Source organism: Engystomops pustulosus, chromosome 6 (genome assembly GCF_040894005.1).
Source record: "Engystomops pustulosus chromosome 6, aEngPut4.maternal, whole genome shotgun sequence".
Classification (NCBI taxonomy): domain Eukaryota; kingdom Metazoa; phylum Chordata; class Amphibia; order Anura; family Leptodactylidae; genus Engystomops; species Engystomops pustulosus.
Genome location: NC_092416.1, coordinates 92814837 through 92828720, shown reverse-complemented (window position 1 = coordinate 92828720; position 13884 = coordinate 92814837). Strand labels below are relative to the sequence as shown.

General features: G+C 40.1%; 1 protein-coding gene across 4 annotated transcripts in view; it reads right to left on the bottom strand.

Annotated features, from left to right (window-relative positions):
• Positions 1–1559: 1559 nt before the first annotated feature.
• CXCR3 (C-X-C motif chemokine receptor 3) overlaps positions 1560–13884 on the bottom strand; it is an 80664-nt gene continuing 68339 nt past the window's right edge. For 3 of the 4 annotated variants that reach the window (XM_072110387.1, XM_072110388.1, XM_072110386.1), the window contains one exon: positions 1560–3775. In XM_072110387.1, the coding sequence (XP_071966488.1) occupies positions 2720–3637 (918 nt within the window). In that variant the 5' untranslated portion in view covers positions 3638–3775 and the 3' untranslated portion in view covers positions 1560–2719. Of the gene's footprint in view, positions 3776–13664; positions 13787–13884 lie in introns of all 4 variants that reach the window. The other variant, XM_072110384.1, reaches the window with a different exon arrangement.

Here is a 13884-nt window from a genome sequence, read left to right as displayed (position 1 = left end):
GTTGGCAGAGAAATGGTTGATGAGGTTTAATGTAGATAAATGTAAAGTTATGCACTTGGGCCATGGAAACAAAAAGTATAATTATGTTCTAAACGGTCAATTACTTGGTAAAACTGGAGCTGAAAAGGACTTGGGGGTATTGGTGGATGGTAAACTTAATTTTAGTGACCAGAGGTAGGCGGCTGCTGCTAAAGCACATAAAATTATGGGATGTATCAAGAGAGTAATAGATTCTCATGATAAAGACATAGTTTTGCCCTTATACAAATCCATGGTCAGACCACACATGGAATATTGTGTACAGTTTTGGCACCAGTGTATAAAAAGGATATAGTAGAGCTGGAGCAGGTGCAGAGGAGAGCAACCAGGATTATTAGGGGAATGGGGGGACTAGAATACAATGACAGATTACAAAATTTGGGATTATTCAATTTAGAAAAAAGACGACTGAGGGGAGACCTCATTACAATGTACAAATACCTGAACGGACAGTACAAGGATCTCTCCAAAGATCTTTTTATACCTAGGCCTGTGACCAGGACAAGGGGGCATCCTCTACGCCTACAGGAGAGGCGATTCTACCATAATCATAGACAAAGGTTCTTTACTGTACGAGCAGTGAGACTGTGGAACGCTCTGCCGCAGGAGGTTGTTATGGCGGACTCTGTGTAAGTGTTCAAGAGAGGCTTGGATGCCTTTCTGGAGAGAAAAAAATATCACGGGTTATGGGGATAAAACATTTATTTAATTCTTAATGGTTGGACTTGATGGACTTGTGTCTTTTTCCAGCCTTATATACTATGATACTATGATACAACCAGAGCCTTACAGCAAGTCAGGAAGAACGCTGCACCAAGCCCCCGGTAGCAGCCACAACCAGGCAGCTTTAACACTGGTAGCTGGCAAAAGTGGAGCTACGTCCAGTGTCTCATCTGTCAAACTAACACCAGCAGCAGAAGTACATCACTAGTTCACCACAATACTGTTAGCGCCGCACCTGCACCCCCCCTACTGTAGTAACTAGTACTACAAGTAACTAGCAGCACGTAAGAACTCGCCTCTAGAAGTGTTTATGTATTTGTATTGTTAAAACAGTCTCCAACTGTTTAAAAATTGTCGATCAATATGTACCAAATAATTCCCCCCAAGGTGTTCAATAACATTGTAACATATCGTAATATATCCCATTGTTTTGGGAAGTACATGGTACCTGGCCTCTAAGATTGTCATTTGAGGCTGTACCTTTCCAGTGCTATGTTTACCAAATTAAGCCTTTATAGTTATAGCAGCATTTTACACATTAAACACATTACAATTATAAAAAATAAACATATGTGTTGCTTATCCTAAAATATTACACAAACATCATACAACAGCAACATAATGGGGCAGATTTATCAAGCAGTCTGAAAGTCAGAATATTTCCAGTTGCCCATGGCAACCAATCACAGCTCAGCTTTCATTTCACCAGTGCTCATGAATATTTTAAAGGGGAGCTGTGATAGGTTGCCATGGGCAATTGGAAATATTCTGACTTTCAGACTGCTTGATAAATCTGCCCCAATATCTGCACCATTTAGAGGTACAACGTACAATATTACCCATATACAAGACGTGGCCATATAAATATATATAAATATACATTCTGTCTTGACATTTACAGTATGCTTTACTGATTTAAACATTTAAAATAATATGAAAAAATTTCTACATGGGTAGAAGTACCAGATAAATAGAGGAAGGGAGATATTAAATAGGACCTTTGACCTAATGACACAACACCATGACATTGGGGAACATCATGTTGAGCTTGTATTTGTGTGATCTGTGCAGGAGGCCAGCTGTATGTAGCCACGCCTCTGCACGAACAAACGTTATCATGATAGTGGTGGTCCCGGCTCCTTAACCCTACTGGTGCCATGGTCAAAGAAGACCACAGTGTCACCCCCACCCTCATGTCAGGTAAGAAACTGTACAACAAAATCTGAAATGTGTTTTCTCACATCCTGTTTTAATTGTTGTGAGAGGCTTTAAGCGTAAATAAGCTTGCCAAGGGCTGTTTTGAATAGTTTGAGGGGAGTTTCTAATAAATAGAAATTTTAAAACCCTTATGCAAATGAATTGTCCTCAAAAATAATTGGATGTGAAATTTACTTAAGCATTTGGGAAATTGCTGTTTGAACTGTAAGACTCCTAATCTCCTAATAAAATAAAATTAAATATTAAAAATTATGTCAATATAAAACAGACATATGGTTACTGTTAATTCTTGCACACTTAGTCCCCATTATTGCATATTGCATCATCAAATACGTTAATTAAGCTTTATAATGGAACCAAAACTAATACCTCTGATTCTGAAAGGACTCAAACAACTGGAGTAGAGGGAGGTGGTGAAAGGTTCTGTTTAATGTTTGTTGTAAACCACTTATATTACTATTCAGGTTCATTTTGTCCATTAAGTCATACCATAGATTTTATTGTCACCATTAAAGTCTGTGGGTTGGAGACTACTCAACATTTGTCCAATCTGAATTTCTTCCTCTCAGGATTATGAACTACAAAACTCAGTAATGATCCAGAGTTCTTAGAAATAATTTTTCAAAAAGATTGAGTGGTGAAGTTGACATCAGGTCCATCAGGTGAGATTAATGACTCGATGATTAATGATTAAAACAATCTTTCTGCTCAAAACCGGAGTTAACCATAAATCCTATGCTTAGTAAATCCCAGACATAGTTGTATCTCCAGATGAAGTAAATGATTTTGTTGAAGTTTGCCTTCTCTTGATGTGCTTTGCAACAAATTGTGGACAAAGTCCATTTTTACTGATCAGTTCTAGCAGGTTATTCTTAAATTTTGCTCCAATAAAAGCATAGAGAATAGGATTCAGGCAGCAATGCAAGTAACATATACATGATGTGACAGATATTGCAAAATCAATGTTACTTACAATAGTACATTCACCTATTATTTCCAGCAAGGTCAACATATCTATTGAAGCTACAATGTTATACGGAGACCAACACAAGAAGAAAGCTACCACTACTGCTATTATGAGCCTCATTGCTCTCTGCTTCTTAAACCCCTGAGATTTTAGCAGAGTTATTATGATATGTGAGTAGCAGAACACCATGAAAATTAGAGGCAACAAGAAGATAAAGATTTGGAACAATAAAGTTGTAGTCACTTTCCAGGACTTAGACTGGCCTTCAGGGTACAAGGGGTCACATGTAGACATGTTGATACGAGACTCAAATGTGACTGAATAATACATAGCATCAGGAATGCACATGAGAATACAAACAGTCCATACCACAAAGCAGCTCCAGTGAATATTGTTCTTCTTATTCTTCTTGTAGATCTGGACAGCATACACAATAGAAAGATAGCGATCAATGCTGATACAGGCAAGGAGAAAAGTGCCTGCATAAAAGTTGATCTTGAAAAGAGATGCAACTATTTTACATAGGGCTTCTCCAAAAACCCAGCCAAAAGTTTCTTGTGCTGCCCAAAAAGGTAAAGTGGAAACCAGCAGCATATCTGCCAGTGCCAAATGAAAAATGAACACATCTGTACTCTGCATCTTCTGCTTATTAGTCAACATAACCAGCACAACCAGCCCATTACCCAGCATTCCAGCTACAAACAAAATACTGTAAAAGATTGGCAAAAATAATTTGTCGAAAGTCTTGTTTTCCTCATAAAGACATATATCATAATCAGCACTATATGAAATGCCATTGTTTGAAAATGTGGTGTCTTCAAAGTCACTCTAAAAAGAAAAAATAGAACACATAGATTAGGATTTATGTAAATAAGTTGCAGTTAATTTACTAGAAGGCCATTTTGCAAATCTATTCACACTGACCTGTAATCAGTTTTTATTAAGTTGTTTTATATATTTACATATTTTATCCATACAGGTGGTAAACATAGTGGTGTCAGGAAGAAAGCAAATTTTTAACATTATTGTCTATGACTATGTGAACTTTAATTTTGATTGATAATGCATAAAAGCAAATGGTAGGAATTGAGACTCAAGTTGGCAGACATGGAGGATCGCTCTCGTAGAAATAACGTGAGATTCAGGGGAATACCTGAGACAATAAAACCAGACCAACTAGAAGAATTTCTCACAGATTTTTTTGTCACACTAATACCGGATACTCCTCAAATGGACCTTATGATAGACAGAGTTCACAGATTGCCAAAAGCAAAAACTCTGCCTCCAGATGTGCCGAGGGATGTTATAGCACGTCTCCATTTTTTCCACTTCAAGGATCGCCTGATGAAAGCTGCTAGAGACATGGAGGGTCTCCCTGAAAGATTTCGAAATCTATCTCTCTTCACGGATCTTTCAGCCACCATGCTGGAACGGAGAAGGGAGTTTCAAGCTGCAGCAAAGATTCTGAGGGACAATAAAATACCCTATAGATGGGGCTTCCCTGTGAAGCTGATTATCAACAAAGATGGCCGAAAAGTATCAGAATGGAACATCTTGCCAGAGGGAGAAATTACAGAAAGAATAACAGATCATCATAAGAAACGCCTGGATACTGAATGGGAGACCACAGGAAAAGATTAAGTAAATATATGGGTATCAATGTTATCTTTCTTTTTTTTTTTTCAGGGGCTTATTCTCTGGACGCTGTTAGATATATACTTTGTCTGGGTACGGTGCCATGTCAGATACACCAAAAGTGATATGGTTTTTCGTTCCCTCACTATATCCCTTGGAAGAAGGGATATTCAACATGTAACATACGAAATTTGTATGATTGTTATGTTTTTGTTTTCAAGTTTTAGTTGCAGTAGGATAGCAAAAAATAAGAAACAAATTGAAGGATATTTCATTAATGTGTATGTCATATACAAAATTAGCATAACATGTGGTCATAACAATGGGAATACAGGTTATGTCTATTAATGCTAAAGGGCTAAATAGTCCTTTCAAACGTTCCCAATTATGGAGAGAAACACAATCAGCTAAAGCTGATATGATATGCGTTCAAGAAACGCATTTAAATAAGGAGGATACCTTTAGACTTAATCACAAACAGTTCCCTCACAAGTTTTTCGCCCCAGCTGTAAATAAGAAAAGAGGAGTATGTATAGCAATTAAAAATTCTTTAGCTTTTTCACTTCTGAGATCAGAAGTGGACCCTCAGGGACGTTTTGTAATTTTGGTATGTTCTATTAATAATATAATATATACAGTGGTATCTCTATATGCACCCAACCGTAAACAAATACGATTTTTTAAAAAAGTATTCTTACTGATAAATAAGGTGAAGCAGGGGTCTGTCCTTTTAGCAGGCGACTTCAATATGTCCATGTGGCCGGCTATGGATACATCAGGGAAAGCAGTGGGAGAAAATGCATCGACACTTTATAGCTTGACTCATAAAGAAGCGTATTTGGATGTTTGGAGGTTGCAACACCCCACTGAAAGGGACTTCTCTTTTTTTTCCCACCCACACCGAATTTATACTAGAATAGATATGTTCCTGACGGATCACGAGTTGTATAATAGGGTCAAAACCTCGAAAATAGATGTTATTAGCTGGTCAGACCATGCTCCAATACATATGTATATAGCGGAACAATATAACAAGCCTCGTCCCTCCACTTGGCGTTTAAGTAATTATCACTTATACTCTTCCAAATTTCTTCCCCAATCTACCGAGGTATTGAAGGAGTTTTTCAGATTCAATGGCTCAGAGGAAGTGTCTCAAGTAACTTCATGGTGTACACACAAAGCCTTCATGCAAGGGCACTATACTAGCGTTGCTATTGCGGACTCTAAGTCCAGAAAGGAAACTAGATTCCATATAATATCCATGCTAACACACCTAAACGCTCTCAATAAAGGGAAATTTTGTCCCCACAGAGCAGACATGATTAAAAACTTAGAAAAACAATTGCATCAAATGGACCTATATAAATATGAACGGGCCCTTAATAGGGTAAAGGCTAAATTTTATGCATCCAACAATAAAGCAGGGAAAATACTGGCTAACCAAGTAAAACAGAAAACAACTCAAAGTAAAATACCATACTTGCTTAATAAAAACGGGGAAAAGGTGTTTGATCCTCAGGATATAGCAGATGAGATAGCAAATTTTTATGCCTCACTGTACAATCTTAAGGATGATACACAAAGTAAACAACCGGAGGAGCATGAGATAGAAATTTTTTTTAAAGACATTAAAATTGCCTAGTTTATCACTAGAACAATCAAAACAACTGACAATGCCCATAACTAAACAGGAAATACTAGTGGCTATTAGAGCGCTTAAACGAAATAAGGCACCAGGGCCTGATGGTCTGTCAAACGAATATTTTAAAGTATTCTCAGATATACTGATACCATACTAAAAAAAGATATTTAACGATATTCAGGATACCGGACATATCCCCTCAGAAATGTTGAAGGCTAGAATTGTCACACTCCCGAAGCCGGGTAAAAATGCAGACAGGCCTGGTAATTTCCGGCCTATATCATTATTAAATACAGATTTAAAGTTATATTCAAAAATCCTGGCCGATAGATTAGCTGTATTTTTGCCGGATCTAATTCATCACGATCAGGTAGGATTCGTGAAGAGTAGACTGTCGTCTGATGGAACCAGGAGATTTATAAATATTATAGAATGTGTGGAGAGGAATCGGACGCCTTCTCTGCTTCTCTCTTTGGATGCAGAGAAGGCGTTCGACAGGGTCCACTGGGGATACTTAAGAAAAGTGTTAACAAAATTCGGGTTTAGAGAAGATGCACTTAAAGCATTTATGGCTTTATACACAACACCATCTGCATCGGTTATGTCAGGAGGGTATGTGTCCAAACAATTTACAATTTCTAATGGAACCCGCCAAGGGTGCCCATTGTCACCGCTCATTTTTACCCTAGTAATGGAGCCTTTAGCTCAAGCCATTAGATCATCTAAGGCTATATCAGGTATACAAATAGGAAACACTACGCATAAAATTGGGTTGTTTGCTGACGACGTTATAATAGCTATAACTAAGCCTACTATGTCATTGGCAGCAGTGAACATTTTGTTACACCAATTTGGAACAATTTCATATTACAAACTTAATGTGGGCAAATCCCTCATATTAAATATGGGAATAGGGTCATACGAAAAGGAGTACTTGCAAGGAGTATATCCTTTTGTTTGGGCAGAAAACCAGATCACATATCTGGGAGTGAAGCTAACTTTCCCTATAAGTAAAATGTTTCAGGAAAACTACACACCATTGTTGGAACAAGTAGATGTGGAGTTAAACAAATATGCAACCTTCAATATCTCATGGGTGGGAAGAGTAGCCTTGTTTAAAATGATGGTTCTCCCTAAAATATTATATGTGTTTAGGAATGTACCAATTGGAATAACTAAAAACTATATAGAAAAATTACAAAGAAGAGTAAATAAGTATGTGTGGCTAAACAAAAAACCACAAACAAAAAGTAACATTCTATACTTACCTCCGGTAAAAGGGGGCTTAGGGGTTCCACATTTAATTAGCTATTATAAAGCAGCCATCTTGGAACAAGCACGACAGTGTGTGATGGGAGTAGAAAAAAAACACTGGTTACAGGTTGAAAATGAGGCCTTTCCACAGACTTCGTTAATTAGTAGGTTGTGGGCATCCGGATTAAAACAACCTCTAACAGGACCCCTATTGAACACATCAAGAGCTAGTCTAAAAATATGGGACGAATACGTAACTAAATTCCCATTGATAAAATTACAAAGGGTAGACATACCATGTGGGCTACTAAAATATTTTATTACAGGTATAGATATCAGCAACTGGGAAAAAAAATTTGGGATAAATCCCATCTGATGTCGTTTAAGGACATTACTCAGAAGTTTGATATACCGACAAAGGATTTCTATAAATACTTACAAGTAAGGCATTTTCTGAATACATTGCCAAAGGAATGTGGGAATCCAAAAACATTATTTGAACTGACCTTTTTTAACAAAAATAAGTTAACTAAGGGAATTTCATTGGCCTATAGGGCTATTGGAGAATTTTATAATAAGGATCCGATGCTCTGTTTACATCACTGGGAAAAAGATCTTAACATCACTATAGAGCAGTGATGGCAAACCTTTTAGAGACCGAGTGCCCAAACTACAACAAAGACCCGCTTATTTATCGCAAAGTGCCAACACAGAAATTTTATTTATGATTTATACTCCCTTCTCTGTCACAGTTTTCATTGACACCAGCACCTGAGGACACCAATAAAGCAGAAAATAGTCCCAGGTAGAGCTGCCACTTTAAAATAACTCTGTGCACAGCAAGTCCTGGGCTGTCTGGGACTGCAGGCAGATACCTGGAGTCCTCTCTGGTGATGGCCTGAGTGCCCACAGAAAGGGCTCCGAGTGCCACCTCTGGCACCAGTGCCATAGGTTAGCCATCACTGCTATAGAGGAATCCAGGTGGGAGGCAACGTTTAGGATGGTTTCCACTCTATCTAGGTGTGCATCACACTTTGAAACAAGACGCAAATTGCTGTACAGATGGTATTACACACCTCACAGACTTGCAAAAATATATGGTTCAACTTCCTCAAAATGCTGGCGATGTCACAAACAAAAAGGAACAATTCTACATATTTTTTGGGATTGTCAGATGATAATAGGCTTTTGGAAACAAGTGGAATCCATGTTAAATAACTTATTAGATATAAAGATAGTTCTTTCCCCAGAATTGGTGTTGTTAGGAGTAGGGCTTGTGGAATCCCCAGTGGAAAACAGAACGGTAACATTTCATGTAATTACGGTAGCACTTAATCTGATTGCTAAAAATTGGAAGTCAGTGAGAATACCGTCATTTGCTGAGATGACAAATATTATAAACAGTAATTGTCTAATGGAAAAATATATGGCTATAAATGAAGGTTTGCAAACTAAATTCAAGAAGGGGTGGGAAAAATGGATGGAATCCATGTATTTCCAGAGGCATGTAAACACAAATGAATAAAAACAATGTTACACATAAAGATATAGAGGGTATATGTACATATATATTTAAAGTGGTAATAGGAGATATGTTTCTTACGCTATCCTACAAGTTGGCTATGTTAGCACAAAGTTTGATTATGTTTATTGTGCAGTAAGATTACGAAAGGGGCATAGATAACATAAAATGTATGTTTATAAAAAACAACAGAGTTTTAGTTTCAACAAATATATATGTAAAATGAGTCGAAATGCTATATGATGTTACCAAAACTTATGCAATGTATTTGCAATGTATGATATGTATTTACCTTATATACTCGAGTATAAGCCTAGTTTTTCAGCACAAAAAATGTGCTGAAAAACCCAAACTCGGCTTATACTCGAGTCAAAAAAATAAATATATCTAAACTTACCTTTCCGGTGACCCCTGTATATCTTCTGAGCGATCTGTCTGGCAGCGGCGGCAGGCTATATACACTGGGGCAGGGTCTGGCAGGCTATATACACTGGGGCAAGGTCTGGCAGGCTATATACACTGGGGCAGGGTCTGGCAGGCTATATACACTGGGGCAGGAGCTGGCAGGCTATATACACTGGGGCAGGGTCTGGCAGGCTATATACACTGGGGCAGAGCCTGGCTGGCTATATACTGGGGAGAGTGTGACCAATGCATTTCCCAACCTCGGCTTATACTCGAGTCAATAGGTTTTCCCAGTATTTTGTGGTAAAATTAGGGGCCTCGGCTTATACTCGGGTCGGCTTATACTCGAGTATATACGGTATGTATTTTGACTCAAATAAAATATGTTTAAAAAAAAAAAAAAGCAAATGGTAGATTTCCTTTAAGTTTACATAGTGAAGATGAAGTGAAAATGGATTGAAGGTGTCTATCTGACTGAATTGTCAAAATTAATCAGTTATTGATAATGGACCAAAAAATGTTAAAGGCATTGTCTGAGTTTATTGCAAATCTACAGATACAACTTATACTTGCCTTCTCAGACTATCCCGCTGTCCTTCGGTGCTGCACCTCTGTTTGTTACAGAGGCAGGCACGCTCCGCTCTGACAACTTCCGTCTACCTGGCACGCCTGATACACATTGAAACAAATGCTCAGGTGCTGGGACAAGGGATGGGTAGCCGTGCCAGGTGGGCAGAAGTTGCTGGAGCAGAGCAGGTCTGATGTCTGAAGATGACTTCCCGCGCTGATGAAGGCAGCAGCGTAAATTGGAGCTCCCAAGTGCCTCTGCCATACCCACTTCGCCCATAACAAAGAGCCTGCCGGCCACCTCAGACAGAGATGCAGGACCAGCGACAATAGGCCATGCAGTGCATGGGGCGATACCTGCTCCACAGCGTCACTGCCAGCCCTGCAGACCAGCAGCCAGCATTAACAGTAGAGACAAATGAGAGAAATCCAGGAGGAACGGGGAAAATTGATGCTTCAAGATGTTCAAGGATTAACGCGTTATAAAGTAACTTAAAGGGGACCAACCACCACGATTCTACCTCTAAAGGTAGAACGGGTGGTAGGTGGATGAATGGGACGTAAGGATAGCCCTTTTTGGGCTAATCCTTACGTCCCGGCTATCTTTTTGTAAACTTTAATCAGTTTATATGTTGATTTAATTAAGCGGCTACTGGGGCGTGGAGTAGCCGGACATGAGGCTACTAGTCGCGGCTACTCCACGCCCCAGTAGCCTTGTTCCTCCGCCTACCTGGTAATCTTCGGCGCGCAGCTCCTCGTAGCTGCGCGCCCTCGTGCGAATATCCTGCGTTCTGCGCATGCGCAGGACGCAGGCCTACGGGTGCGCGGCCGTAGCTCCGAGGCCGGCGCTACTGCACATGCGCAGACGCCGGGTGCTACATGGTAGGCGGAGGAACAAGGCTACTGGGGCGTGGAGTAGCCGCGACTAGTAGCCTCATGTCCGGCTACTCCACGCCCCAGTAGCCGCTTAATTAAATTAACATATCAACTGATTGAAGTTTACAAAAGGATAGCCGGGACGTAAGGTTTAGCCCAAAAAGGGCTATCCTTACGTCCCATTCATCCACCTACCACCCGTTCTACCTTTAGAGGTAGAATCGTGGTGGTAGGTCCCCTTTAACTTCTTCCTCAGTAGCAAATGGAACTATATATGGAACTTTTACAAAAAAGCAACTGAAACCTATATCTTTTCTGATCTGACATTTTCAGTCATCAGCAATTTTATATGAGTACATGTGCAAATGTAGGGAAAGATAATGCAGGGAAAGATACAATAGGGAATCTTTATCTATTTATTTGGGCATACTTTATTAATTCTCACCGATTGGATAATCTAATCAGCTACATTTTAGGAGTATAAATATACATTATTGGGAGAGATATACATGCAAGTCACTCATAGTATAGTACAGTAAAGTTACAACGGAGTAAGTATATAATGACTGTTAGTTATTTATTCATTTATTTGTGTATTGTCTTATCCATTCAATGTAGGGTTTTTTTTATGCATTAAATATTATTATTACAAACATATCTTTACTTGTGCCAATGGTCTATTTAAAAAAAATGTAAATATACATTTTTGGCTAAGGTGTCAGACTACTTCTGAGCACAGTTCTCATCTGTTTTATTTAGGCAGAATATTCTTATGACCATCTGCTTGGTGTGCCATTTTTTATATTTAGCAAGCTTTCGCTAAGGCTGTTAGGTACAAAGATCCGGCAGGGTGTGCAGGGAGAGGCTGGGTTATAAAGGATTCTGGGAATTGCCAGAACCAATCAACGGTGCCCTGGCCCTTTAAATCTTTGGGAGCCGGCCCGTGCGTGCCCTAGGAGATGGGGACGGGTGTGTAAAACTGCTGGAGCAGGAATGAGACAGGTAAGTGAAGCTGCAGAGCCGCTGGAACATGGAGAGGGGCACGGGTGAGCCCACAACCCAAGACGTGGGTCGCAGGGGCACCCATGACATGGACCATGTCAAAGCATTAAAAGAGAAAACCACATAGCAATTTAAAAAAATTAGCAAAATTGTACACAAAGCATTGTGCACCCTTCCTGAAAGATCCAGGATGAGCCAATAAGGAAGCCTGGTAACATTCGCAGAGGGAGTACACAGTTTGGGCGGGAAAGGAAGGAGATTTTTGTTAGGTCCCAGCTACAGCTGGACTTACATAAATTTGGGGACAAATCAGGTAGAAGGGAATCCGCACACTGTCCCGGTTAAGGTCACCTGAATTTTAGGCGAGTACTACGCCTCTCTATATACTGATGCACCAGGGGAGGCTACAAAGGGGCAGGAGTTCTTACAGTGCATGTAACTGCCTAGGGTGATCCGTGATCAATTACAATCACTAAACAGCATGATAAAGAACCTGCCAAACGGGAAAGCGCTGGGACCGGGTGGGTATTCGGGAGAATTCTATAAAGCCATGCACGAGCAAGTGATCCCAGCATTAGCAAGCCTATTCTCCAAAATAGTACAGGGCACCCCCCTTTCAACGCACTTAAACATGGCATATATCAAATTAATTCCGAAAGAGGCGATCAATCTTGTTAATTAATGTAGATCTAAAGCTCATATCCAAATATTTGCGAACGGGTTGACCTTGATAATGCCCTCACTCATTTCACCTGGTCAGGTGGGATTCTTGGAACACTCGGCGGTCACTTATGTCTGCTGGGTCCTTGTGGCACTGGATGTCTCCTCCCAATTGCCCCCCGGGGGCTTGTGACGGCCCTTGTCACTCTCGATGCCAAAAAAGCATTTGACAATGTGTGCTGGGAGTGGCTAGGGCAGGTGCTGGACAGAATGGGATTTGAGGGGACTTTCAGAACTTATTTAAGGGTGCTATACCATAATGCATGGGCTAGGGTACATACCCTGGACTTTCTGTCCCAACCTATAGAAAGATACATGGAAGAGATGCCCCCTTTTGCCATTACTGTTTATCATAGCTCTGGCACAAATTTGCAAACTATTCACAGGAACCCAACTATTCGAAAGGATACAGGTGGGCAGCTCCTCTTTGCAAGCAGCCCTATTTGCAGACCGCATTGTCCTGTTTATGACGGACCCATAAACACCTCTACCACCAGACCTACAGCCACAAAGTGTGATATCCTCTTTGTAGGGTGATCAAACCAGCCAGGCTCACAAGTATCCAACATTAGTGGTATCCCAGTAGCCTACTCCTGGATCACCAACCTGGATATGATAATAGGCAAAACTCCAGAATCACTATATCGCCTTAATTATCTCCCTCTTTTTAATCGTATAGCACAAGAAATGCAACGATGGCAGATGTTGCCCTTGTCACTTCTGGGAAGAAACCAACTTGTGAAGATGATTAGCATTTCCAAATTGCTGTATCACATGCAAACTATGCCGATTCTATTAAAACCCAACAACTTCATGACGTGTAGGGCTCCCAAAGCTGACAATGATGAAAGAACAAGGGGGAAATTAATCTACCCGATGTTAGATGCTACAACATGCATCATATACTTGACTACTTGAAAGACAGCAGTTGCTTGAAACTACGATTATTGCTCCCCTTGGGACCGCGCACACTGTTACATGTTCAAATAGGCTTATTTCTATCTGAATATCTGTCACTTTTAGAGACACCATGGTGACGTGGAAAGCAGTGACAAAAGCTTACCATCTCCCATAGATGATCTCAAATTACTTACCTTTATGGAATCATCCAGGGTTTCCATAGGGGCGACTGTATGTGGTGTGGAGAGAGAAATGGATCAGGACAGTTAAAGATCTATTCCACGTGCAAGAGCATCGATTGATGACCAAGCTGGAACTGATACAGAAATATGAGCTTAGGGGGGACCAAACGATGCAGTTTGCACAACTGACTAAACTCTATTTAGACAAATTCAGAGACATTCAGTGGCGGAT